Source organism: Ambystoma mexicanum, chromosome 10, assembly GCF_040938575.1.
Source record: "Ambystoma mexicanum isolate Mex_15411 chromosome 10, UKY_AmexF1_1, whole genome shotgun sequence".
NCBI classification, from domain to species: Eukaryota; Metazoa; Chordata; class Amphibia; order Caudata; family Ambystomatidae; genus Ambystoma; species Ambystoma mexicanum.
In genome coordinates, this window is record NC_090932.1 from 330,889,624 (window position 1) to 330,916,017 (window position 26,394).

The window sequence follows — 26,394 nt, forward strand, 5'->3', positions numbered from 1 at the left end:
ATAAGCTGCTCCGAGAGTGCCTTTAAGTGCAAGTAACCCCTCAGATGTAGGTCCGGTGATGGAGCATGTACGCCACTTTCCTGATGTGGTGAGGTGCACATGCTGTAGGGTCCTTAAAACAGAAGACCTCCAGGGAAAGGAGTCTGCCCTGTTGGGGTGCCCTAGAGAAAAGAGGAGCACTTACCTTTGCTGACTTCACTCTCCGCCTGGCGAACTCCCCAAGGGGATCTGGAGGTCACAAAGAAAAGATCTTTCTCCAGTGCTACAATATTTTGTTACCGCTCTATGGGTATGTGCGTAGCATTGTGCAAAGGTGTCCCACCGGAGATCGGCCCCAGACACTCTAGACATAGTTTGATGCCAGGATGGGCTTTCAGAGGAGGCACACCTAGAGCAAACAACCAACACAGAGGGGGGGAGGAGAGAGAGAGAGAGAGGCTCTGATCCCCAGGACAGCGGATGTGTAACAGAGGTGGAGAGCCCATTGGCCCCAGAATAGCGGAGCAAGTAACGGAAAGAAGAGTCCCGATAAGGGGAGGAATTTGGGGACACTTGAAAAAGGGAGTAAGCCCTAAAACCCCATTAGAGTTGCAGAGGTCTTGTGGTCCCCAGAAGAAAGAATAAGAACTGAGTTCTACAAATCACTACGCAGGATACCTTCCTGTCTGGAACTTTATGTATGCCTTTTATTTGTTGTCCTTCATAAATAATCCTGCTTTCAAGGACTATGTTTCCCAAGAACCTTTATTTTACAGCTATTTTGAAACATGTCAATGCAATAGTCTTGTGTTTTACTTTTGCTTAATACAACTCTTTAACTTTATTCTGATGTCAGTAGGTGTATGTTCCTTCGGCCATGTGGCACTTGCTAAAATTGAAAGAAAAGTTTTTGTTGGCCCCTATTGTCAATTATTTATTAAATTAAAGCACTTTCTAAAATACCATAATATGCATTGCTGGAGCTGCCATATTAACTTTTTGTTACTCAATGTATCTCATAACGATAACATACTTACCCTTCGTCTCTCCCTCCTGCTGAGCACTTGCCCATGCAGTAGCCTCCAGACCATCCTGCCAGCAACTTGGGTGTCATTCCAAAGAATGTGGAACCCATTGTAGTAGTATTTCAATTCAGCCACAATTTTCTGTAGTATTGACTTTTTGGCTGGAGCTGCTTCTTTGGTGCTGCTTTGCTGGGTTTCAATGCCCTCACCAGCTTCCTTTTCAGTATTTGGATTAAGAGGGTCTTTATCTGGTGGCAAACCTTGCTGCAAACAGGTTGAAGTGTGCAAGGCTCTGGCTTTTGCCCATAGATCGGGGAGTGGTCTGATCAGAATGAAGGTGGGCGGCAGCAGCTTGCTTTCTGTGACATTTACATAAGTCCTGTTTACGTGAAAACTTGGAATGTGCACCAGCCCAACACCTGACACACAAGGGCAGCAGCTCTTCTGCAGGAGAAAATATGGTCCTCTGCAATTCATAATAAATACAAATTAATAAAACTGAAGAACAAACTCAAATTGTAAATTTCTTTCTTTTAATATGTTTATTTTAATCCAAGGCAGGGTGGCAACAATACACTTTTCATCCACACATTTTGTTCATCATACAGAGATCCCATCCATTCCCTCCATCTCCGCCCCCCGGCACGCTTGCTAGCCAGGGACAGCATTTCAGTAGTTTGTGTTCTCCGCTCCTGTTTCAACCTCCTCTCCCCCCCTGGATCGTGCCCCCGCCACCCAGGACCCTCCCGACCATTTGAGACTCTTAAGTCAAGGCCGGAAATGTCTGGTCGTAGTCCAATAATGGGGCCCAAATGTTCTGGGAGCGGTGAAGAAGCCCTGCCCTGGCCACCATTACTTTCTCTGCAATCAATACATCCCATATTTTCACCCAACAATGGGACATTAGTGGGCCGTCTGTGGATTTCATATTGTACATTTATTAGAAGAAAATATACAAGTTACATACAAACATCAAGTCAGATGATCTATTACTAATTAATATACAACAAATGTATGAGCTGAGGCTAAAAGAAAAGTTAGCCTCACTTTCAAATAGTCCATTACAGTCTAGGAAAAGTCCTTGGAATAGGAAAACGTACTTCAAGGAAATGCAACAAATCCAGGAACCCCATTACGTTTAGCCTTCCCCTTACAGACAACAGAGGCTTATTGTTGCCAATAGCCTTTTACATTTCCACATATTTCATTCCCCAGAAGCAGAATATTTAGCCCGACATTACTCTATTCTTTGGTGCCATTTGGACCATGGAAGCTGAGAGGTAAAGTATCAAGCTTACGGTACCACTTTACATTATTTAAAGTTTGTATTTGATTTGGAGCATTTTGAATCTTACATCAACACATCCATGGACATTTTGTCTCAACTGTTTTTAGACTTTTGGATGAATTGTACCCCTGATGAAGAGATGGATATCTCGAAACACGTTGGCTTGTTAATTAAATGTTATTGGCTCACTTTGACATGTTACATTGTAAGAGCCTTTTCTGAAAACGTTGCTGAATTTATATAATTATTGAATGTATTGCAATCTTCTATATATTTAGTCCCAATATACATTGAAAAGTTTGGCCTATTTGGCCCCAGATAGTGTGCAGGGGACGCAAGTTCCCTGACTTTGGGAACTATGAGGAACCCAAGGGCGTCCTCACTTCTTTCCCCCATAGATCCTCCTCTCAAGTGGCCAGGGAAAAGCCATTGCTTTTGGATCCTGACTCTAGGGTTGGATATGCGATGGAGGATCACCTGGGTGGAGGGAACTTGGGGAGTGGGGAGAGGACCTTGTTAAGTGAGACATGATATCCGCCTTTCCCTTTTCCAAATGAACCTTCTATCCATCAAGCCTTTGTAGGCCACTGTCAGCCCTTTCCCTTTTCTTACCCCCAAATGTCCCCCAGAAACATCAGTCAATTACCAAGACGAGGAGGAGACAACACGGAGTTATGCACACTTCCTTTAATTCGAACCTCCCCAAACACCATTCTGGTACTGAGACGAAGAAGAGGGCTATGGAGGATGTCAGGTGGAACAGCCAGGCATGTCCAGTTAATAGATTTCGCCATGATCAGGCAATTGAACTTGATGACACACACCTGCGGTCATTTAACACTCTCAATGGGTTTGAAAATGCTGGCCGCACAGCACAAGGAAGCAGGCTGGAGAGGAACCATGTCGAGCAGGAGAGAGAGAGAGAGAGAGACAGAGAGAGAGAGAGAGAGAGAGAGAGAGAGAGAGAGACGCCAAGGCCAGGACTGGCCTAGAAAGGGTGTACGCAGAAGGAGCTGAGGGAAACCGAAGCGTTCCAGGCGCCGCAGGACTCCAGAAGAGCGCAGGGTGCTTTCTGTGGCTGCTGCGAAGGAAGAGCAGAGCTTTTTGCTGCAGGCCTTCAGAAGACCAAGCAGTGCACTCTGCTACTGCCGCAAGGGAAGAGCAGAACCCTTAGGAGCCGGAAAGCAGAACAGGGAGTAGAAAGAAACCCGAAGGAGCTGCCGTATGCAACTGATGAGTGGAAACAGGAGAGCACTCAGACCACGGCCTTAAAGCAATTACTCTTGAATGCCAAACAAACAAAGTTGTTATAAGCACTTTAGAAAGCCGCATAGAGCAAAACCATGTTATGAGAACTTGGGAATGGAATGAAGGCAAGATGGTGCAAGTAGCAGATACCACAGAAGAATAAATTACTTACCAACTGTAACGTTCTCTCGATTGGATGTTCCTCCCACGTATTCCTCATCTTAAATATATTCGTATCTTCAGCTTTGCTACTTCGGAAAACAAATGTCGACCAGGGGGCGCTGTGCTCGAGGTCGGGGTGTCGATGTCCCTGGAGGGCTGCCATCGAGCATCAACGTCATCCGCAGTATAAAGGGCCAGAGCCGCGGCCGTTGGCTTCAGTTCTGTTTTTTCGACATACCCAGCTGAGTAGTTGACCAGGCGTTCTTTAGACCTCAAACTCTCAAGGAATTTGGAGTGCAATTGACAAACTGTATGGTGGGGTAGGTTGGGAGGGTCGATGAGGAATACGTGGCAGGAACATCCAATCGAAAGAACGTTACAGTTTCTAAGAAACTTGTTCTTCGAATGGATTGTGTCCTCCCACGTATTCCTCATCTTAGATACACTCCCAAAGCAGTATAAATTTGGAGGAGGGAGTACTGGGTGATACTAATCATGGACCGTATGAAGAACGGCCTTAGCAAACAGACCTTGAGATGAGGTGGAATCTAGAGAATAGTGTTTCACAAAAGTTGCATAGACGCCCTGGTGGCCAATGCACAAATATCTTGCACCGGAACACCCCTCTGGAGAGCCGTCGAAGTTGTCATGCCCCTAGTTGAGTGAGCTCTTTCTTAGCCCACCTGGAAGCTCTTTTCCAGCCAATCTGTAGCATTCAGTAATTGCCAAAATTATCCATCTGGATAATGTCTGTTTAGTTACTGCAAGGTACAATTTATGTCCAGTATATCCAAAAAAAGTTTGTCACTTTGCTGAAATGTTGCCAATCTAGTGATATAAAAACTAAGAGCCCTTTTGGGGTCCAATCTGTGTAGTCTGTCTTCCTCCTTACTTGCATGAGGAGGTGGATAAAAAGAATGCAGAGTGATTTTTTGTGACAGATGCAAGTCAGAGACTATTTTAGGCAAAAACGAGGGTTTGACTAAGAATAACCTTATCCTTATGAAAGATGGTGTGAGGAGGCTTACAAGAGAGAGCCTGCAACTCGCTCACCCTGCGGGCTGATGTAATTGCCACTAGAAGGATTGTCTTTAAGTAAGGAGCCTTAGCGGACAAGAGTGCAAGGGCTCAAAAGGAATGCATGTAAGGAACTTTAAAACTACATTTAAATCCCACACGGGTACCTGAAATGGGACTGGAGGGTACACATTAGTGAGACCTTTCAGAAATTGGAAATCAAAGGCATCTTGAAGTAAGAAACTTCTTCTGAGGAGCGCTTAAAAATAGACAGCGCTGCCAAGTATCCTTTTATTGTGCCAACCTGAAGTCCCAGATTGGCCGAGTGTAAAAGGAAAGAAAGCACCATAGGTGTATTACAAAGGAATGGGTCCACATTCTTGTCCTTGCACAAGTTACTGAACTTGTTCCAACAACACCGGTACAAGGACTTTGTCCCTGGCCTTCTGGCCGAAATCAAAATCTCCATTACGTCATCCGGGAGGTCCCAATCCTTATATCTTAGCCTCTCAGAAACCATCCGTGAAGGCTGAGTGTCTTGACCTCTGGATGGAGAACACAACCTTCCTCTTGGGAGAGAAGATCCTCTCTTTGTGGAAGACGTATTGGAGGGAAGATGGATATGTCCAGAAAGTCTGGGTACCACGTCCTCCTGGCCCAATCCGGGGCAATTAGGATCATGGTTTTCCTGAACTTTCTCAACCTCCTGATTACATGAGGAATCACAGGGACTGGAGGGAACAGAAGTGGAAATTCCCAGTCCACTACGAACGTCGTCCCCTAGAGCTCCTCTTGGAGGAAATTCCCTTGAGGAGTACAGTTTGCACTTACGGTTGACACTGGTCGCAAACAGATCCACTTAAGGGGTTCCCCAAAGGGTGAAGATCTCTTGAAGGTCTTCCTGAGCTATTTCTCACTCGTGGGACACTATGCTCTGGCTGCTCAGAGCTTTCGCTGCTGTGTTCTGCTTTCCAGCTAGGTGAACTGCCGACAGAGAGATTCCTTCTTGTATTGCTCAGAACCAGAGCTGCATTGCCTCCCTGCACAGTGGTAGTGACCCTACGCCTCCTCTCTTGTTGAGGTAGTACATGGCCACTGTGTTGTCCATCATTATGATGACATTCTTTCCTCCGGCATGCGGATGTAGCAGCGGCTGAGGGGACAGATGCCGCTGCTGGGGCTGATCTAGCACCCTTTCCTCGTCCACCACAAGAACATTTTGTTTGTCCTCTTTGACTGGCCTGTCCTTTTCCTTTTCCAAATGAGGAATAAAAACGAAAAGCACGACCCCTCCAGGAAGATGAGCTTCTGTAGGAGTGTTGCTGAGGTTGTCGTATGGAGGCGATAAGTGACTTAGCCGCTGCCTTAGAAGTCTGCAGCTTCTCCAAACTTTCATCTGCTTTGCTGCCGAACAACCTCAAGCCGTCAAATGGCATATTGAGAAGTCTGGCCTGCACATCCGGTGCGAAACCCGACTTTCTCAGCCGCGCAAATCTGCGTAGCACTGTGCTAGATGCCATGGACCGGCTGATGCTGTCAGCAGTGTCCAGTCCTGATTGAAGGTATTCCCCCATAGCCTCCTTTCCATCTTTTACAATCGCAAGGAGGACGTCTCGCTCCTCGCCCTCAGGAATATGTTCAGCTGCTGCAGTAATACAATCCCACAGGGTGTATGTGAATCTTACAATGGTGCAAGTCACATTTGTTGACTTTAAGGCAATGCTGCCCAAAGAGAAAATCTTGCGAGACCAGGCATCAATTCTTCTATCATCCCTGTCTGGGGGAATTGAAGGGTATGCCGATTGTCTAGTGGATGTGGCTGCCTGGACTACTAAGCTCTCAGGTGTAGGATGTTTAGTTACGTATTCGTGGTCAGAGGAAGAAGGTGTGTATTTTCCTGCACATTTTTTATTTACCGCTGGTCCAGAATCTGGGTTTTCCCATGCGGTCATAACCTTTTTCTGAAGGGCAGTGTGAAAAGGAAGGAGAGGGTCCTTTTGAGGACCTCCACTAAGAATGTCTGTCATGTCGTCTTGCTCATAAACGGGGGAATTTCTATTCCACCCCATGAATTCTACCACCCTATTCATAAGGTTCCTATATCCCAAGTCTGCATGGTTAGCAGGGTCGGGTTTATCAAATTCCAATTCAGGAGACGTGTCCAGACCACTAGCTGTTTGCAGGCATTAATAGAGGTCAGCCATTTTGGAGTGAGGATCAATTAGTTCCTCAGGAACATCCCTTGTACCACATTTTACCCCAGTAGGGGAAATATCCTCTTCAGATTGTTCTTAGTAAATAGAAGCCATAGACTTGAACAAGTTTTGTCTAGGCACACAGTGAAAAATGTTACCCGTGGCCTGTGGAGGCATAGACCTTGGCTTCGACAAAGGCGTCAATATTGGCGCCGGAATCAGTGTTGACCTCGACAAAGGCGTAGATGGTGTCAAAGTCATGGATGCAGGCTTCGACACGGTCAAAGGAGCTTTGGATGTAAGCGCAGTCGAGGAAGCGGTCGACACTGTCCTCCACACTAGCATTGAGTTGGTCTTCGACAGATGCGTCGAGGAGACCTTCGACACCGACTTCGATGGTGGTTTGGTACCTGATGTTATTTTGTCTGGTGTTGTGCACGGTTTATGCACCGGTAGGACTGCTTTGCTCTTTTCTAAGGTGTAGGAGAGATTTCTCTCTGCGACACCCTTGACGATTTTTCACCGGATTCAGAGCGTCTAGTCTCTGACCTCCCTCTGTCACTCTTTGAGTGAGCCGGGGCATGGCCGTCATGTGATTTCTTCGATGGGGTCTGGGCCGCGTTCTCAAAGATTTGCATCATCGAGGGTCGGAATGCCTCCCATTTTCCTAGCGGAATCGTGCTTTAAAGGACATTCGATAACCCCTGTATCAGACGACGACCAAGAAGAAGATTGGTGACGCCTTTTCTTCGCCTTCTTCGAAGAAGACGAAGATTTATAAGAGAGAGTCCTCGACCTAGATTTCTTCGATTTATGTTGGGATTTACCACTAGACTCAACAGAGTCTTTCTTTTTTCTCGAAGAGGACTTCGAGGATTCCTCCCCTACCGTCAATTTATCTCTTCGTTCCTTGAGAGCTGTGTTGGTCATGGCTTGACAGGAATCGCATTCGTCAACTTGATGGTCCGGACCCAAGCACCAGAGGCAAACTGTCATGATGCCCGCTCCCGGGGAGCCGGTTCAAGCCCTGCGTCCCCGAAAGCGGACATCCAGTCCCCAAGGAAGGACCCAGCAACCCCATATAGGGGCCCTTTGGACAGTGTCCTTGCGCCTATGGCGCCAGTCTCATAAAAGACATCAGTCCTGGCGCCATAGGCGCCAGGCTCATTATGGAAGTGCTTGGGTGCACTTACCTGATGCAGAACATGCTGCAGGATCCCGGCCTCCTTGAGGGCTGAAAGGAACTACTTTACCTGTGGGACTAATTTACCATCCGGGCGTGGTCGGGGAAGGATACATACCTGGAACTTCTTCCAAGGCTATTTAAACCCCACCCGAACAGCCACACGTGCTTCGCGTTGTTCTGCATCTAGCAGCTGGACGCTCACCGTGTCTGCTCCTGCATCCTGACTTCTGCCAGGCCTGCCAGCATCCTGGATCATCTGCAAAGGAAGAGAAGAAGAGAACAGAAGAAGGAAAAGTCCTTACCTGCTAAATCCGCATCCCAGAGACATCTCGCCGACAATCCTGAAAAGGAAGACTTTTATTTAAAAGCTCATTGCGTCGATCGCTGCAGCGCCGCATTCCACTCACCTTTACAGGGCGCCTCCATGTTCAGCAGCGATTATCCCGATTTGCAGTCACGCCCCAGCGCCTAGGGAGAAAAAGACCAGAACAAAAGGTGAGAGAGAGAAGGGAATAAGGAAAGCTAAATCTCCATGTTAAGACTTACCTGTTGATTCATTCCCTCTTCATTTCGGGTCCGCGCCGCATCCTGGCATTTCTGGACCCCGGCCCCTAAGGGGAAAAAGAGACATCAGCGTTAATGAGCGAATGAAAAGACATTACCAAAAAACGCTCATTAAAGACTTACCTGATTTCTACAAGGATTTCACCTCTCATCTTGGGTCGGTGCCTGTTCCCCGGCATTCCGTACCCAGGCCCCTATGCGGAAAAAGACACTAGCATTAGTACATTAATGCATGGACACAAGGGGGATCTCTTATCAAAAGACTTACCTGGAAGCCAAGCAAGTTTGGTTCTCACCAATCCGAAGATCCAGTGAAGTAACTGGATACCAACGCCCCTGCATCAGAAGCAGGATGGAGAGCTCGTCCTTCCAGACCCTAAGGTGAGACGCTACGAGAAATCACAGAAGAGTTTCGAGGAGGGTAAGAGGGGAAAGTGGGAGGCTGATTGCATTACCCCGCAGACAGTTAATCCCCTATTTTCGCCTACAGAAGGATACTTCTGCGAGCCAGACAAGCCAGATTTGGGGGCCCGGTCCAGTCCGTCTTCCGAACCCTGTGCATCATCTTAGAAGAGGTCACAGCAGCGCGAACCAGGCCAGCGCCTCCGTGGGAGTCAGGTGAGCGTTACACAAACTCGATGGGGGTCAGTAATAGACATTTTCGTCATGCATTTCTGGCACTTTTTAAAACCAGTTTTGGGGGTAGGATTTGTTGATGAAGACATTGTGGAAACTGAAGCGCCATTTTTGTACCCACAAAGCGAAAGCTTTGTCGGAAAAACGGAACTGAAGCCAACAGGCGTGGCTCTGGAACCCAGAGATTTGTCCAAGTACAATCTGAGTTTAAACAAAGCAAAATAACATAAGCCCAAAAGGAGCAGATGAGTTGAGTTAGGGAGCATAAGGGAATGTTAAAAAGAAATGGGGGAAAGGGAGGATCCCTCCGCCGGAGGGTTTCAGTATTGATTGTTGGGTGAAGAGTGGCTGAGTTCTGTTGTAGACAAAGGAGGTAATCCAAGATATGATAGATGCCTGAGAGGCAGGAGAGAAGGATACATTTTAAGGGAGCAGATGAGCCAAGAAGCATTACAACACCATTACTATGTTGCATAATTGTCAGAACCCCAGGCTGGTTATCTTTGAGGTTATGCCTGAATCTAAAATGGCCTGTCAATCGGCAGCCAATGGGCATGTGAGATTGTATCATGCCTAAAAAATGTGACGATTCACTAGGTGTTGTCACTTCTCTGCCAAGGGAGACCTCTTTTCCATGAGTCTAGGGAGGTGTGGCCATTACCTAATAGCCCTCCTAGGGGTGGATTAATGAGGGAGGATCTCATGGGGAGGGACTCCCCTTCTGGGGATAAGGACGATCACATGGGATACAGCCCATTACATGTCACTCCCAGACATTCCCAAGACCTCCCTAATGTTAAGAGTCACTACATTGCAAGCAAACCTATGTATTATTGTACCATAGGAGACAAAGTCAAAAGTACTAGGACGAGGAAGAGCACAGGAGACATGAAGATCATTGGCTGTGCCAACACTGGTACAAGGTGGACCCGTGGAGGCATAAGGATTAAGTTGATAGCAGAGACAAAAGACTAGTGCAATCCGCATGGGAGGAACTGGATACAATGTATAAAAAGGAACAAAGGACTATCAGATGCTTAAAGCCCGGCAGCGGGCCGAACGCAGTCAGAGGAAGCAGGAGTTGCAGATCTCCAACGCGGGAGATTCAAATCCTGCAGGCGGACCAGCGAGAGGAAGATGCAGAGAATGAGGGAAGCAAGCTGGGCTGTGCGTGGGGACGCCATGCTACAGCTCCCGACAAGGAGAGAAGCCGACAGAGCCGACCGCAGTCCCAGGAAGCCCCAGTGACATACCAAAGCCCGCAGGAAGGTAAGGGGGCAGAGAGGCTCAAACAGCTTTCCTTCAGCCCAGTGGGATCAAACCCGTACATCCGGCATCATCGTCCTTGTGTCAGTGGCAGACAGAACACCACTGACCACCAAGGAAGGGTTGAGGGCCCTACCAGGAACACGCAAAGGGTTGGGTTCCCTAACAAGAGACAGAGAAGGGTCTGGCACCCCGAAAGTGAGAAAGGGAACATCAGAGGAAATCTTGCTAGGTACAGTGGTAACGAGGAAACCACTGGCCACCAGAGAAGGGTCTGGGACCCCAACATTGAAAAAAAGAGCATCTACTTCTATTGGCTCACTTATATCTAACAGGGAGCTGGACTCTGTTTTGGTTATTAGGTTCAGTTTACTATTTGGTTGTATACCATAATCCAACAGTCTAAAAGTATCTAACAATGGGCGATCCTGCAAAAGGAATCATTAGTGTTTGATGGGGAAGGCAAACTTAGTCAAGATCATTTGCTTAACACTAAGGACTGTTGGCCATAATTTTACTTTTAATGCAAAGCCATCTGCTCCTAGTTGTTGGATATTGAGTCACATCTATGGAAAAAAGGATATGCTTGTGAAGTTTAAGTGGGATCCCAGTTTGTGTCAGCTGGCTTAGCATCCCACGCCTAACACCATATATGAGGGGTCAGAAATGAAAGCCGGACAAAATGTTTTCATGTTTTTGGTTAAAGATGTTTTTTCAACTGAAATGAGATGGGAAAACGTCTCTATGACCCAATTCTACAGAGGATTTTCCCCACCTAAAAATCAAAAACGAAGGATCTGTCGTTGTCAGGATGATATAAATCAAAAAGCTGTACTTGCATCCAAAACAATAACTATCCTTTCCCTCACACTAAAACAAATAATAAAGTGATAAGGGAAATGTCTTAGCTCCACAGTAAATGTTCTCCAAATTGGAAGGAACGTTTAATTCCAGAGAGGCATTCCTTTCCCCTGGATTCTTCACTGGTATCACAAATGACTCTGGGTCTAACAGTTCCTTTGAGTCTTTCTTGGCCCACAACAGTCCGGTTAGACAAACACTGTTCAGCCTTCTAAGTTCCTCTATAACAAAAAGAACATTTTTGTAGTACACATTCCTTCCATATTTCGCAAACACTGTCACTACATGATATTCTTTGAATGTTTGCAATTTGCCTGGTATACTCCCCTGCCAGGACTCTTCATGCACTTTTGGCTGCCTTGTGTACTTTCCCGCCAGGATTTCCGTCACACTCCCAATTGCCTGGTGTATTCCCCTGCCAGAATTTCTCTTGCGTTCACAACTGCATGGTATACTCGGCGGCCAGGACTTATCTTATATTCACTCTAGTATTCACAGCTGCCAGATGTATGATTGCCAGGGCTTCTTTTCTTTCTTTTTTTAATGTATTTTTATTGGCAGTTTGTATCTTAAACAAATAACAAGACATTCCTCCTTCCCCCTCACTGACCATAGCCTAGTATAATTAATTTTCCCCTCTCCTTTCACAGGTGCATATCCCTCCCACATCTACATAATACCCAGTATTTGCAAGTACCATTGATTCCGATAGTCACTTTGGTGGTAGGTCAAGATCATCCCCCCAGTCTTGCTTGAATCATGCAGTCTCCCCTTGAATTCTATACGTAACCACTCCATCGATATATTTTCCAAGGTTTCTGGAGACAATTAACCTGTCAGTGCATGTCTTTGTTTGCACCGCTTTACTAGTACCAACCCGGCTGCTATCAACATCATCATGAATGCTTTCTTCTGGGCTTTTGTGGGCAGATCAATTCCGGGATCAAACAACCTAGACAGCCACTCTTGCGCACCCAGGGCCATATCAAATGTAATCATTACCTGTACCTGAGATGTACTATCTGCCCAAAATGGTGCAATCGCTGGGCATTCCCTGCATATGTTGGCCCAGTCCCCTTCCCCTGGCACTCCGTTCAGCCCTCCTCTGAAACTGTAGGGTAAATGTTGGGAAATATTGCCAGGGTGCAATGCCACTGCATCATAATCTTGTACCAGGTCTCCCTGAGTTATATTGACTGTCAACTTGGGGATGTTCCTCCATATATTTCCGGAATTATCTATGGGGATGTCAGTACCTAATTTGCTGTCCCATTTTTTCATATATGGCCACGGTAGCTTGTCGTGGAATCCAGTAGTATCCGTTAGGCAGAATCATGTCCAGTGCCCTTAGGGACCACTACACATAATTAAGACTACACGTGGCAATACAAGTTCACCTTTGGTACAAGCCTGTACTACACTGTTAAAGTGGTAGCAGCAGCAGAGCAGCCAGACTTATCTCAAGAGTACATGAGCAGTAATAGAGATTACACAAAGGACCACAATTACTGTGACTCAAAGCAAACAATGACTCAAGGTTTCAGGTAAAAAATATAAGTACATTTATTTTAAACCATCTGTTCACAAAACACAACTTCTATAAATTCAAAACTACAAGTAAAATACACTACACACAACCAATCCCAATTGTTCCAGCAAATTCAAGGTAAGTACATTAGGATTTGACAGACCGGTGTTGCGATACTAACGCGTACCAGCGAATAGAAATGCTCACAAAGTTAAAACACACTTTGTACTTTAGAATTTAAAACAAGGGAAAAGTGGATAAAATCACAGGCAATATTTTTGTCAAGCCAAGGGAATCGGAGGACTCGTTCAAAGATACAGATTAAAGTCAATAGGCCTGCGCCAGTGTCAATGGAGCAGATGCTCAGTTGCCGAGGATCACACGTTGAACAGTTCGAGATTCTAGGTGCCAAGAGTACTTAGATATTGTCAGATGGAAGAAAAGGTATAAGAGGGAAGGAAGAAGGAACAAATCTTCGAGGAAGAAAAGGGTTCACCCCGATTCCGGATGGTCAGACGGAGAGAACGACCAAATGTGCAAAGTACCTTATTCCGTTGGAGAAAAGCTGGTGCCACGACAGTTGTTCCTAGTAGTTCCTGCAGACTCACGGTTCCTGTGGCTTCAGTCGTGGGGAAAAGAAGGACGCCGTCTGGAGAGATCTGCACTACCCAGGGAAGAGGCCAGCAGCAGTGAAAAAGACATCGATGAATAAAAGGTACGCTCCTTTAAATCAGGAGAGGGCTCTTCTGATGGCTATCCGGACCACTACAGCACAGCACTGATTTCGACCCAGGAGAGGATTCTCTGACTGAAGAAAGGGTGAGCTGGTTGATCCCACCAGGCTCAAGGGAAGAAGACTCCAGACTGGATCTTCTCTTGTCGTTGAAGGGTAGATAGCTCAGGACTGCAGCAGGGCTTCACCGGGACTCAGGTTGCAGCAGCCGTCTTCTTCTCCGCTTCTCTTCGGTTCTTTGCAGTTTCAGTGGCGACTCTGCCTTCTAGCCCAAGAGTCCTGCCTTTTATGCCAAAATCCCCCAGTCACACAGCCTGGATGTCAATCACTCAGCAGGGGGCTTGTCCAGCCCAGACAACCACCCCGGCCAATCAACACAAAGTGCGACTTGGGTCTCCAAGGAGACCCTGTGCAGGGGGTGACTACACCCCTCCCTCACATTCAGCCCACCTAGACACCCAGACGCCAAAGGAGGGCTTCTGGTCAGAAGCCCGCCAAAGGTCAGCGAACAAAGGAGGCAAACCTGGTTTGCCGCGCAAAGAAAGACCCAAGAAGGATATTAACAAAAATAAATGGCGATTAAACCCAACCGGAGCCAAAATAAAAAGTATTTGGGCAAGCGGGTTTTAAGTTTGAGGCTACTAAAATAGCCTAAAACGTTACCACGTTATGTAATATAATCACGGTAGGAAAATGAGGGTAGACACCACTGCCACCAGCTAAGTCTTAATGTTAAGGGAGAAAAACAATGTTCCAAGAGGCACGGATAAAAAGGACTAAGAATTAACCTTTTCCAATACTCCATATAAGATGGGGTGTACTGGATCCGTGGTTAAAGTGACTATGTAAATTTAATGGCAACTTTACCCTTTTCTGGGGGACAGTAGTCAGCCCCAGAAAATGGAGTCGGTGGGAAGTCTCAAAGACAACCCTGTGTCACTGCACTGTAGGTGCTGTGTGACACACAAAGAGTGGGGCTACTGAAGTGGTGTACTCCAGTGTCCACAATCACACAAACAGTTGAAATACACAAGGCAAAACACAGGTAAGAGTGGGGAAAAAGCTCACACTCTTACCAGGTGGAAAAAATAAACTCCAGAAAACCAGCAAAGCTGATGAGGGACTCACTAGGCAAAGGGAATTAGCCATAGAATGAGAATTCTCCCTAACAATATTCTGTATAACATGATGGTGTGATGGGGGAGGGATACGAAGAGAGAACACTGCGTCGGAGCAATTGATCCCAGATATCGCAAACCAGCGATATAATATGACTTATTTGAGTGTCGAGGGGTCTATCCTGCCTACGCAGCCACAGAATGTCCTCCAAAGGCTTCCCCACAACTGCCCTATCCATCTTTACCCAAGGTTTATGTCTAACCCCGATAAAACCATTCCCTCACCACCCTTAATTGTGCTGCCTAGTAGTATTTGAGGAAGTTCGAGAGTCCCCAGGCTTCCACTCTCTCTGGTGCCCATCAGTCCATGCAACACAATCCAGGGGCGCTTATTCTGCCAAATGAACTCTGACAATGTTTTATCTAAAGAGACGAAGAAGGATTTTGGGAATTGGATGGGCAAGGCCTGGAAATAATACAGTAATCTCGGAAGTGTGACCATTTTTATCATCGAAATGCATCTCAGTCGCGATATTGACCAGGGGTTCCACCTCTCCAGGTCTACCTCAATCTGTCTCAGGATTCTCAGATAGTCCCGATCATACATCTGCAACATAGTTTGAGCATTGTTTACCCCCATATATCGTATAACTCCATCTTCCAAAAAAAGGGTGAGTATCGTGACAAGTTGTTGGTCTGTTCCGGGGTGAGAGCCAAATACAGAATCTCAGACTTCTGCATGTTAATTTTAAGCCCTGCTATTTGCTTAAGGTGTCGAGGCTCCATTATCAGGGATGGTACTGAAGTTCCCAGTTCCGTTAGGGCTACTAACATGTCATCTGCGAACGAGACAACCTTGTGGTCATTATCCTCCACCCCCAAATGGAATACCTTTTGTTCACGGATTGTGTCTGGTTCTGGTAAGTAGAGACTCCAAGCATAGGGCATAGAATAGCGGGGACAAGGTACATCCCTGCCTCGGTCTGCAGAGAATAGGGATGCGCCTGGAGAGGTGAGTATTGATTGGCAACCGTATCATGGGGTTCCTATAGTTTGCTTATACCATCCGTAGGAATTTAGCTCCAACGCCCATATGCACTATAGTATAAAAAAATAAATGGCCATTCCACTCAGTCACATGCCTTTTCAGCATCTAATGATATCAGCACGGATGGTGTCCGTTTCATCAATTCTCCTTTGATCAAGTGGCATATCTGCCTGGTGTTATCAAAGGTTTGTCTTCCTGTAGTAAACCCGGATTGATCAGGATCAATCAGCATCGGAAGCAACAACAATCGTTTAGCCAGAATACTGGTGTACAGTTTCGCATCAATATTCATTAGCGCAATGGGTCTGTAAGACCCACATTTCATCAGGTCCTTATTGGGCTACCGGAACACCACCACTTTGGCTTCCGACATAGACTGCATTATCACACCCATTGATGCTATGGAGTTAAATAATTCAGTGAGCCTTGGGACTAACTTCGGTTATAACTTCTTATAAAACAGAGCTGGGAAGCCATCTGGGCCTGGTGCATTGTTTAACGGGAGGTAATAATTGCTGCCTCAACAACTTCTTCCCTTATATCCGCTTCTTACTTCTCACTTTCCATGGAAGTTAATTTCAGTAAGGGAATCGAGTCAAAATAGGCCACTACCCTGCTGTGTTCAGGGCTGGAAGGGGATATAGGGATTCACAGAAATCTACAAATGTATCCATAATGGATGCAATATCGGTCGCTATCGACCCATCTTTCGTGGTAGTTTGGAGACTGATTTGAGGGGCATTAGAGGTTTTTAACTGTTGCGTCAATAAACAATCTGCCTTATTGGCGCTGACATAATACCTCTGTTTTACACATAGTAGGGACATTTCGGCTCTTCGCGTATGTAGTAGGTCTAGTTGACCTTGGATATGCCTTAGTGTCTTTTGTAGGGCCCTCACCCGCTTGTCCGCTTAGGCCTGCATTACCTCCCCTATTTGAGTCTCCAGCTCTTTTTCCATTTTCAGTCCAAGCCCTTATAGCAATCGTTCTAAGCTAATTTCTTGGGTATCGTTGGTATCAAAGTACTGATCTATTTTATCGCCTTTTGCCTCAGTGGTCCCACTTTACTTCAACAGTTCTGCCAGGAACCTCCAACCCTGCAATCCACTTAGTTCCCTATAGGTGCGAAAGTTGACCGATTTAGGGGTGCATTCCGAGAGCAAAATAGATCCCAATGCCACCTCCTCCACATCTCCCATCAGCAAAGTTGATAGCGACAGTCGATCCTGGACAATGAATGGTGAACATGGGGAAAAGCATGTGTAGCCGCCCCCTTTTGATCCACCACACATCCCGCAAGGCGATGCTCTCAAAGCTATTCAGTAGGGAGCGGGAAGTACTCTGTATACCCTGTTGTGCCCCCCAGCTCCTATCAACTTGAGGGACCCATGCAAGATTTAAATCGCACGTTAAAATTATTTCAACCTCTGCAAACTACGCTAGCATAGCTGCTACATTACGCAGGAATCCCTCTGGTCCTATGTTGCCAACGTTATACGTCATAGTTTGATCACTGCCCAGAGAGATAAATACCATCCATCTGGGTCAGCCTGGAAAGGTGTAATGTGCATTTTGAAAGAATCCTTAAATGCGATCAGTACCCCAGCTGTTTTCCCCCGAGCATTAGCCTGGTATATCCGTGAGAACTGCCTAAATCTTACATTGGTTTTATCCTTCTTCTGTACATGTGTTTCTTGAAACAATATGTCTGCCTTCTCCCTCTTCAAATGTGCCTCAAGTTTCCTGCATTTAATAGGGCTATTCATCCCCCTAATATTATGAGTCAAAACCTTAAATGTTATCATAGTCGTCTCCCCTTCCAATCCGGCCCATTACCATGCTGTTTCCATTCACCATATTGTACCTTCCGCTGCCGTTGCTGCCGTCACTGCCCACCCTCCTCCTCCTGCCCCCCTTTAACTTCAAAAACAACAGTCTCCCTTCTCCCACCCTCTCATCCTCCCAATTACCTCCACCCTCGCCCCCCCGGTTCCCATATTCACACCAAACATACCCACCCAGGCTCGGACCAGAGATCCTATGATACCCTCAGTGATTAACCCTGTGGCTCTGGTCCAAGTACCTACCTGAGGCAAGAACATTGGGAGGATTTCTAATGCCTCCTAATGGATTCCAGGACCAACCCTGAGCCTTCCCGCACCCGCCCTGGACCTTTCCAAACCCTTTCTACTCAAACGCCATTTTCTTCACTTACATCATTTCCAACTGACTATCAATGCTGTTTATATTCCCCAACATATAGCGATGCACACTTAGTCTTTTTTTTTAAAAAAACATATTTTTATTGTTTTCTGGTACAAAAATAAACATTAACACAATTATTTCTCCCAACTTCCCTCCCCCCTCCCCGGAAGAGTGGATCCTCATCAGTTTTTCACTTCTGGAACGTTTACGTACTATACATGTCTGCTATTTTAATGTTATGTGGGCACCATTGTTCCATGTAGTCTGATTTCAAATATTCCAGGACTTGTCCCCATTCCTTCATGAAAGTGTTGTTTTGGTCCTGGAGATGGTAAGTAATCTTTTCCATGGTCATTTGGGACCACACCTTTAGCAGCCAGGTGTATACCAGCGGCGGGTCTCGTTTCTTCCAGCTTTGAGCTATCGTTGCCCATGCCGCGATGACTAAGCCCATGAAGCTCCTCCATTGTGCTTTGTGTAGTCTCTTGGCCTGTGGGTCTTTAAATCCGCACAACCACACTCTATCCCTCATTTGGTCTGCCTCTGGGAATATGTTCAGGATTTCCAATTGCACTTCCTTCCAGAAGCCCTGTACTCCCTGGCAGTCCCACCAGATATGCCTCCAGGTTCCTGCGTCCGGGCACCCCCTCCAGCAGTGATCCGACGTTGCCGGGTACATTGATTTGAGCCTCTCTGGGGTGTAGTGCCTTTGTGTGATTATTTTCAACCACATTTCTCTGGTTTGGACTGCCCTGGTGAGTTTTGGGATGCCTGCCCAGAGTTCTTCCCATTGCTGCCTGGTTATTTCTTCCCCCCAGCGTGGCTTCCCATCTCCTCATATATGTCCATTTTATTTCCTCTCCTTCTGTGTTAATGAGGGTATAAAGGGTTGACACCAGTTTTTTGTCTCCTGGGTTGGATATTATGTACTTTTCAAATGGTGTAAGGTCCCTTGTGGCCGCCTGGAGGATCTCTGGTGTGCTTAGCCAGTGTTTTATTTGCTCGTATCTATAACAATCGGCTTCTGTTAGTTTCCACATGTTTCTACATTCCTCGAAAGATCGTATTTCATTATCCTGGATCATTTCATTTTCCTGCATCCAGCTGTTTCCCATTTTTCAAAGGCACCGGATTCCTGTCCCGGTGGGAACTGAGGGTTTCAGCAGATTGGTGTGAAGGGGGCCAGTAGGGTGGTCATGATTCCCTTCCTGGTTTTGTCGTCCCATGCGTTGAGGGTGGCTTTCATGACCTCACTAACTCTAAGGTTTAGGTGTCTGTGTTGTTTATGTTTCCACAGTAGGTCTTCCAGGGGGGTCCTGGCGACCGCCCTGTCTTGTGTTACCCAGATCGTCTGTTGGTCCTCCCCCAACCATTCCTTGAGGATCCAGAGTTGGGCTGCCTGATAATATTTTTTAAAGTGAGGGAGGGACATTCCGCCTGCCTTGATAGGTGCCGTGAGAATGGCCCTGGAGATCCTCGGGGGTTTCCTGTTTCACACATATTGCGATATGGCTTTGGAGAGTGCTTTGAAGAAGGAGTTAGGGACTGTTACTGGGAGGGCATGGAAATGGTAGAGCACCCTGGGGCGTATGTTCATTTTTACTGATTGAATTCTACCCCACCATGAGATCCTAAGCGGGGACCATCTTTCTAGATCCTGCCTGACTCTAGCCAGGAGATGTGTGTAGTTGTTCTTATAGATCTTGTCTACTCTGTGTGTTAGCGTCACCCCCAGGTATTTGATACCCTCCTCCACTATTTTTAGACTTAGCAGGCCTGCCACTGTTTCTGTTGTCTCCTTGTCTCCGGCAAGGAGCATGATCTCCGATTTATTCTTGTTAATCTTCAGGCCTGAGATCTCCCCAAATTCCTCCAGTATTTCTATGGATCTTTTCAGGGAGGTCACAGGGTCTTCCAGGGCCAATAGCATGTTGTCTGCATATGCAATAACTTTATGTTGCCTACCCACCAACTCGATCCCCCTTACCCCCTCCGATTCCCTTACCTTGAATAAGAGAGGCTCCAAAAATATAGCATATAGCAGAGGTGATAGGGGGGCATCCCTGTTTCGTACCCCTCGAGATCTCCACCCTCTCCGTTTATTGCTATTCTTATCGATGGGGAGTTGTAATTGGCTTTAACCATATTTATAAATTGATCTCCGAACCCCATATGCTTCAATGTTTTAAGGAGGAAGGACCATTCTACCCGGTCAAAGGCCTTCTCGGCGTCTAGTGAGAGTAAGATTGCTGGTGTGTGGGTAATGCCTATTTTTTCTATAAGGTGAATGACTCTTCTTAAGTTGTCGTGTGTTTGCCTACCTGGAATGAAGCCTGATTGGTCTGTGTTTATTAGGGTCGGGAGGAGAGGTGAAACTCTGGCGGCCAGTACTCTAGTGTAGATTTTGGCATCTAGGTTTATTAGGGCTATCGGGCGATATGAGGCCGGGAGAGTGGGGTCTGTTTTGTGGAACACGAGGACTTTTGCTTCATTCATGGAGGAAGTTACGTTTCCACTGTCCTTGAATGTGTTTAGAAGCCTCGTCAGGAATGGAACCAAAGTGTCCGCATATTTTTTGTAAAATTGAGCCGTGAAGCCATCCGGGCCTGGTGCCTTTGACATAGGGAGGCCCGCTATTGCCCTGTGGACCTCTTCCTCTGTAATCCTCGATTCGAAAGCCTGTTTGTCTTCTTCTGCTATTGTCGATATGGGAATAGATTGTAGGAACTTGTCTTGTTTCTTTTCGTCCAGGTGCTCCGTTGCATATAGTTCTTGGTAGAAAGCCTTAAAGGCCCCCCCTATGTCCTTAGAGTTTGTATGAGGTATTCCATGCGCATCCTTGACGTTCAGGATCGTCATTGCTTTCTGTTTTTCTCTAAGTTGTCTTGCTAGATATTTGTCTGCTTTGTTGGCCTTAATATAGTATCGCTGTTTTAGATATAGTAGGGATCTCTCTGCTTTTTTGTTGCGGAGCATCTCTAGTTGACCATGCACGTGTTTCATTGCTTTCTTGAGGGTTCTTGTAGGATGGAGTGTTAGCTCCTCTTGTATGTCTGTTAGTTTCTTCTCGAGCGTTCTTTCCCATTCTTGATGTTGTTTGTCCTTGGCTGCCTTTTGTGCTATGACATGTCCCCGGGTTACAGCCTTAAAAGCTTCCCATACTGTTCCCAGTGGAACTTCTCCATTGTCGTTTAGGTCAAACTATTCCTTGATTTTGTCCCTTAGTTCTTCTCCCTGCACCTGGTCCGTTAGAATGTCGGAAGGGCATTCTCCATCTCCAGAGACCTCTTCCCCTTCCGGGGGTCTGTACATCGAGCCATAGCGGGGCGTAATCTGACAAGGCTATTGCTCCCTTTTCGATATCCTGGATCCTCCCCACCAGTCCCACCGACACCCAGAAATAGTCAATCCTCGACATTGTGTTGTGCACGTGCGAGTAGTAGGTGAATCCTGCATCTTGCCCCTTTATTTCCCTCCAGGCATCTCGTAGTGCCATCTGTTCCATCCTTAGCTTTAATTGTTTGGATGGAGTCCCTTGTGCCTGCGTTCCCCCCGCACTCCTATCTATGTGAGGTTGCCAGGCCACGTTCAAGTCTCCTCCCAGAATTACCTCTCCCTTCGCAAATTCCTCTAGTTTCCCCAGGCTGTCCCGGAGAAATCCATCCTGCCCAGTGTTCGGCGAGTATATTGCCGCTAGAGTGAGCCTGTAGCCCTCTAAAGAGATATTAACAAATGTGAACCTCCCTTCCCTGTCTACTCGAGTGTCTATGAGGTTTGCCACCAGACCCCCTTTCGCTGCAATCATTACTCCTGCTCTTTTTTCCCCAGCATTCGCCTGCGCCCAGATCGTATATCCTCTGAGGTGTACTTTCTTTTTGTCCTGGGCCTTAATGTGTGTCTCCTGGAGGAGCAGAATGTCCGCCTTTTCCCTTCTTACCAGGGCCTCAATTTTTTTCCTTTTCACCGGTGAATTCAGCCCCCTTACATTTTGTGAAAATATTCTGAGCTTCCCCATCCCTTCTACTCTGCTGGTTCAATTATCATTCCCGTATACTGTGATCCCTTCCCTCTTCCGGATTGTCCCCCACCCTGCTTCCCCACCCAACTTCCCAACTCCCCCCCAACTATTAACATGAATTCAACTTCGATCTCGAAGAGGGCCCAGGCTCCTATGGTTGCTAGGGCGTTGCGCCTATCGCTCCCTGCCCTCTCATTGCTCGGGGTTGACTGTGCAGGGGGTCCTAAACCCTGCTTCATCCTCAGACCTGGGTTACGTCCCTCCCGTTCCACCTCCGGGCCTCATTCTACTTGGTAATCCAAGGTTTCCTTGGTTAATCTTCTTCCGCCCTCTCCCTTCAAGGATGATGAGCTTGCGGCCCTGTTTGATTATCTCTAATGGTCTCCTGCTGGCTTCCCTGCTTTTCCCCATCCATTTGGTTTCTTCTTTTGTCTCACCACTTCCCATCCTCTCAGCCTTTTGTGGGTCTCCCCTTTCGTCCTGCCATCCCTCGTGTCCGTCTCCTCCATCTGCTTGTCCATTATATTGAGGCCTTCCTCACAAGTAGTCACTCTTCTCTGCTTGCCCTCCCACTCGAATAGTAGGACGAATGGGAACGTCCATTTGTATCTGATTTCTTTCGCAACCAATTCCCTCACCAATGGGGCCATTTCCCTTCTTTTTAGGAGTGTTGCTGAGGCCAGATCTTGGTACAACTGTATTTCCACTCCATTCATCCTAATGTGATCAAGCTGCCTTGTTTTCTTTAGGATCAGTTCCTTGTGTGGGTAAGATGTGAGTGCTGCTAATACGTCCCTCGGTCTCTCCCCTGGGGCACCAGTTCTTCTCGGACCCACCCTGTGGACTCTGTCTATCCCAATGTTCTCTGATTCTTGTGCTTCGATTATATCTCTGAACACCTCTTGTATTGCTGTTTTGAGGTCTTTGTCCGTCACCGATTCGGGCACATTGTTTATGCAGATGTTGGATCTGTGGGAGCGGTTCTCCAGGTCTTCACATTGAATTTCCAGGTTGTGGGTGAGCCGGATCAGGTGTTCTTGTGTTTCACTGTTCTGTTTCGTTTCCTCTTCTATGTTTTGTACGATTCTCTCTACGGTGTCTGTCCTTTCCTCCAGCTTGGCCACATCTATTTTCAACTCTTGTACCGCCTGCTTCATCTCGTTTTTCATGGAGGCGAATTGGTCCTAGACTGTGGACATAAACTTGTCCTGGAGCTCCGCAAACCAGGCCTTCATATCATCCTTTGTCGGGGGAAGAGCACTCTGGTTTGGGAGGTATGTGTCGGTAGAGAGTTCTTCTCCTGGCCTGTCTTTTGGGACTGCCTGAGCATCCGAGGACCACAATTGTAGCAGACTTGTGTCCTGTTTGTGAGATTGTGATGTGGGTTGAGAGGGGCCCCCTTTCCCCTTTGCTCGTGACATCTTCCTTGATTGTAGGGGTGGCTGGGAGCAGTGGTGGAAGGGCTATGTTTGGTCCCCCACGAGTCTGCTAGTCTGCTGGACCTGCCTCTTTTTATCGTGCTCCGCCGCCGTGTGCAAGGGTCTTGTATCGGGTGGAGTGTTGTTGCCACTCCTATGTCCTCCTTGGGTGTGGGGGTGCCCTGAGTTGTATTGGGGTCGTATTCCCCCTCCAGTATGTCCCCCTACTGCTTTCTGTGCCTACGTCGTTATGCGGAGATGGGGAGGGGCTGTCATGATGCCTACCCCCGGAGCACCAGGCCAGGCCCAGCACCCCCGGGAGCAGGCATCATGCCCCCGGGTAAAAGCCCAGCGGCCCCTTATAGGGGCTCTTTGGACTCTGTCCTGGCGCCGTTGGCGCCAGGCTCATGTTGGACATCAGTCCTGGCGCCATAGGCACCAGGCTCATAAAGGAAGGTGTTTTGTGCACTTACCTGATGCAGACCATGCTGAAAGATTCAGGCCTCCCTGAGACCTGAAAGGGACTATTTTTTCATTGGGACTATTTTGCCACTCAGGGGTGGCCAGGGAACGATACTTACCTGGAACTACTTTGGGGGCTATTTAAGCCACGCCCAGACAGTAGCTCACGCTTCGCGTTGTTCTGCATCCAAGCAGCTGAACGCTCACCGTGTCTGCTCCTGCATCTGGTCTACAGCCACGCCCGCCTCAATCCTAGAACACCTCTAAGGAAAGAAGAGAAGAGAAAGGTGAAAACCAAGAATTTTATCAAACTTACCTGCATCCGGAACCTTCACGCCAGCATTCCTGAGAAAAGACTTTCATTTAAAAGCACCACGTTGCTCGCTGCAGTGCCGCGCTTCACTCACCTGTCCTCGGGAGTTCTTCTGGCTCCACCGCGACTGTCTGCACCGGTCGCCACATCTCTGCGCCTAGGGGAGAGAAGAAGAGACAAAAGGTGAGCAGAAGGAACATATGAGGAAACCCTAATTTTCCGCCATAACACTTACCGGTCTTCTGTTGGTGGACCATTCATCATTTCGGGTCGGCGCCGCTTCGTTGGCAGGTACCGCACCCCGGCCCCTATGGGGAAAGGATAAAAGACATTACTGGAGGAATATAAAGACATTAAGAGGGATCGGCCCCATCACTAACTCACCTGAGTTTACCATCGGCAATTCAATCCCTCAACGCACCGCCTTCATTCTGCACCTGAAATAAAGGACAGATCACAGGTTAGGCAGGCAACAGAAAAGGAGGCTCTACACTTGAACTTTTGTAATCTTCATACTTAAGGCGTTCTGCTCGGAAAAGTCAAGTTGATTTTGCCAGCACCATTCTGAAAACCAGTGAAGTAACTGGACAAACAAGCGCCCCTGCACCAGAAGCAGGATGGAGAGTTCATCCTTTCAAACCATAAGGTGAGCTTCAACCGGGGATTTCGGAGGAAGTTAGAGAAGAACGAAAGGGGAACGGGGGGAGCAAGCACACTATTCTGCAGACTGTTAATCCCCTTTCTCATCTGCAGAAGGATATTCCTACGGGCCAGACAAGCAAGATTTGAGGGTCCTGTTCAGTCAGTGTTCCGAGTTCTGCGCATCACGCTCGAAGAGGCCACAGCAACCCAGACTAGACCAGCGCCTCCGTGGGAGTCAGGTGAGCGTTACAGAACGCGAAGCCTTCCTACAAATTCCCACCCAGGCGCTATGGAAACTTCTGAGACTGATCAGTTGGCCCAACTACTGGGGGAATTACGGGCCGAAGTACACGCCGCTCGTCAAGAGACTAATGCTCTCAGGAGGGAAGTGATTGTATCAAAGGAAAGAACTGATGACCTGCCTAGACAGTTTTTGCAAGGTCAAGCTGGACACACTCCTCTACCCGGTTCCGGGGGGAACCCCACTCCTGTGATTCCCAGTAACACTGTGCAGATTAATCTACCTGGAGACATGCCGCTGGCCCCACCCGAACGCTTTGCTGGGGACCCCAAACGATTCGCCGTATTCATGAATCAGTGTCGTTTGCACTTCCTATGCAGACCTGGGGCCTTCCCTAATGACCAGACCAAGGTAGCCTTTGTATTGTCATATCTCAGTGGCTGTGCTGCCGATTGGTCAGTTCCACTGGTTACTCAAGGTGGCCCGATTCTCTGTGATTTTCAAGGATTTCAAGCAAGCATGGAAAGGTTATTTGCTCGACACTCTCAGGGGCAGGCTCTGGATGACGAACTCCTATCCCTGCGACAGGGCAATCAGAACCTCCTATCCTACATTGCAACCTTTAATAGACTAATTGTGGAAACTGGGTGGGCAGAGGATAAAAGAATCACGTTATTTTATCGAGGTCTACGCGGAGAACTTAAAGATGTCCTGGCCCAAGTTGTAAATCCGCCTCAAGAATGCACAGAATATATAGACTTAGTGGTCCAATTGGATCACAGACTTCAAAACAGAAAAGCAGATCGGTCCAAGTTTGAGGCACGGGTGTTGGTCAAGACCCACGCTAACCCCAAGGGTGCTGATGTCTCTGAGCCTATGCAAATTGGAGGGGTTAAAGGACCTTTAACTCAAAAAGAACGTGAAAGAAGACGGCAGATGCAATTATGTCTTTATTGTGGGTCCTCTGGACACTTTCTACGAGATTGCCCGGCAAAACCGCCCAAGAAGGTGGTAGGAGCCGCTGATAAAAACCATGAAGACTCCGTTTAGGGAAACTTCCACGCCCGACAAGCGTAGGGGTCCGCTTGTCGAGCTTGAAAACTAACTCTCAGACCTCGCATTTCATTGTGCCAATGGTCCTCGTAGATCCAGAACAGCCTAAGCGGTTGCATGCAATAAAGGCATACATCGATAGTGGGGCTATAGGAAATTATGTGGATCGTGAATTGGTCTCTAGGATT

The 26,394-nt window shown here is 47.3% G+C and overlaps 1 protein-coding gene across 1 annotated transcript in view; it reads right to left on the minus strand.

Moving 5' to 3' along the window:
* Positions 1 to 26,394, minus strand: part of LETM2 (leucine zipper and EF-hand containing transmembrane protein 2) — a 780,753-nt gene that overhangs the window by 592,362 nt on the left and 161,997 nt on the right. Inside the window, exon 3 of the mRNA XM_069617933.1 lies at positions 1,017 to 1,470. Coding sequence (XP_069474034.1) covers positions 1,017 to 1,470 — 454 coding nt within the window. The remainder of the gene's footprint in view (positions 1 to 1,016; positions 1,471 to 26,394) is intronic.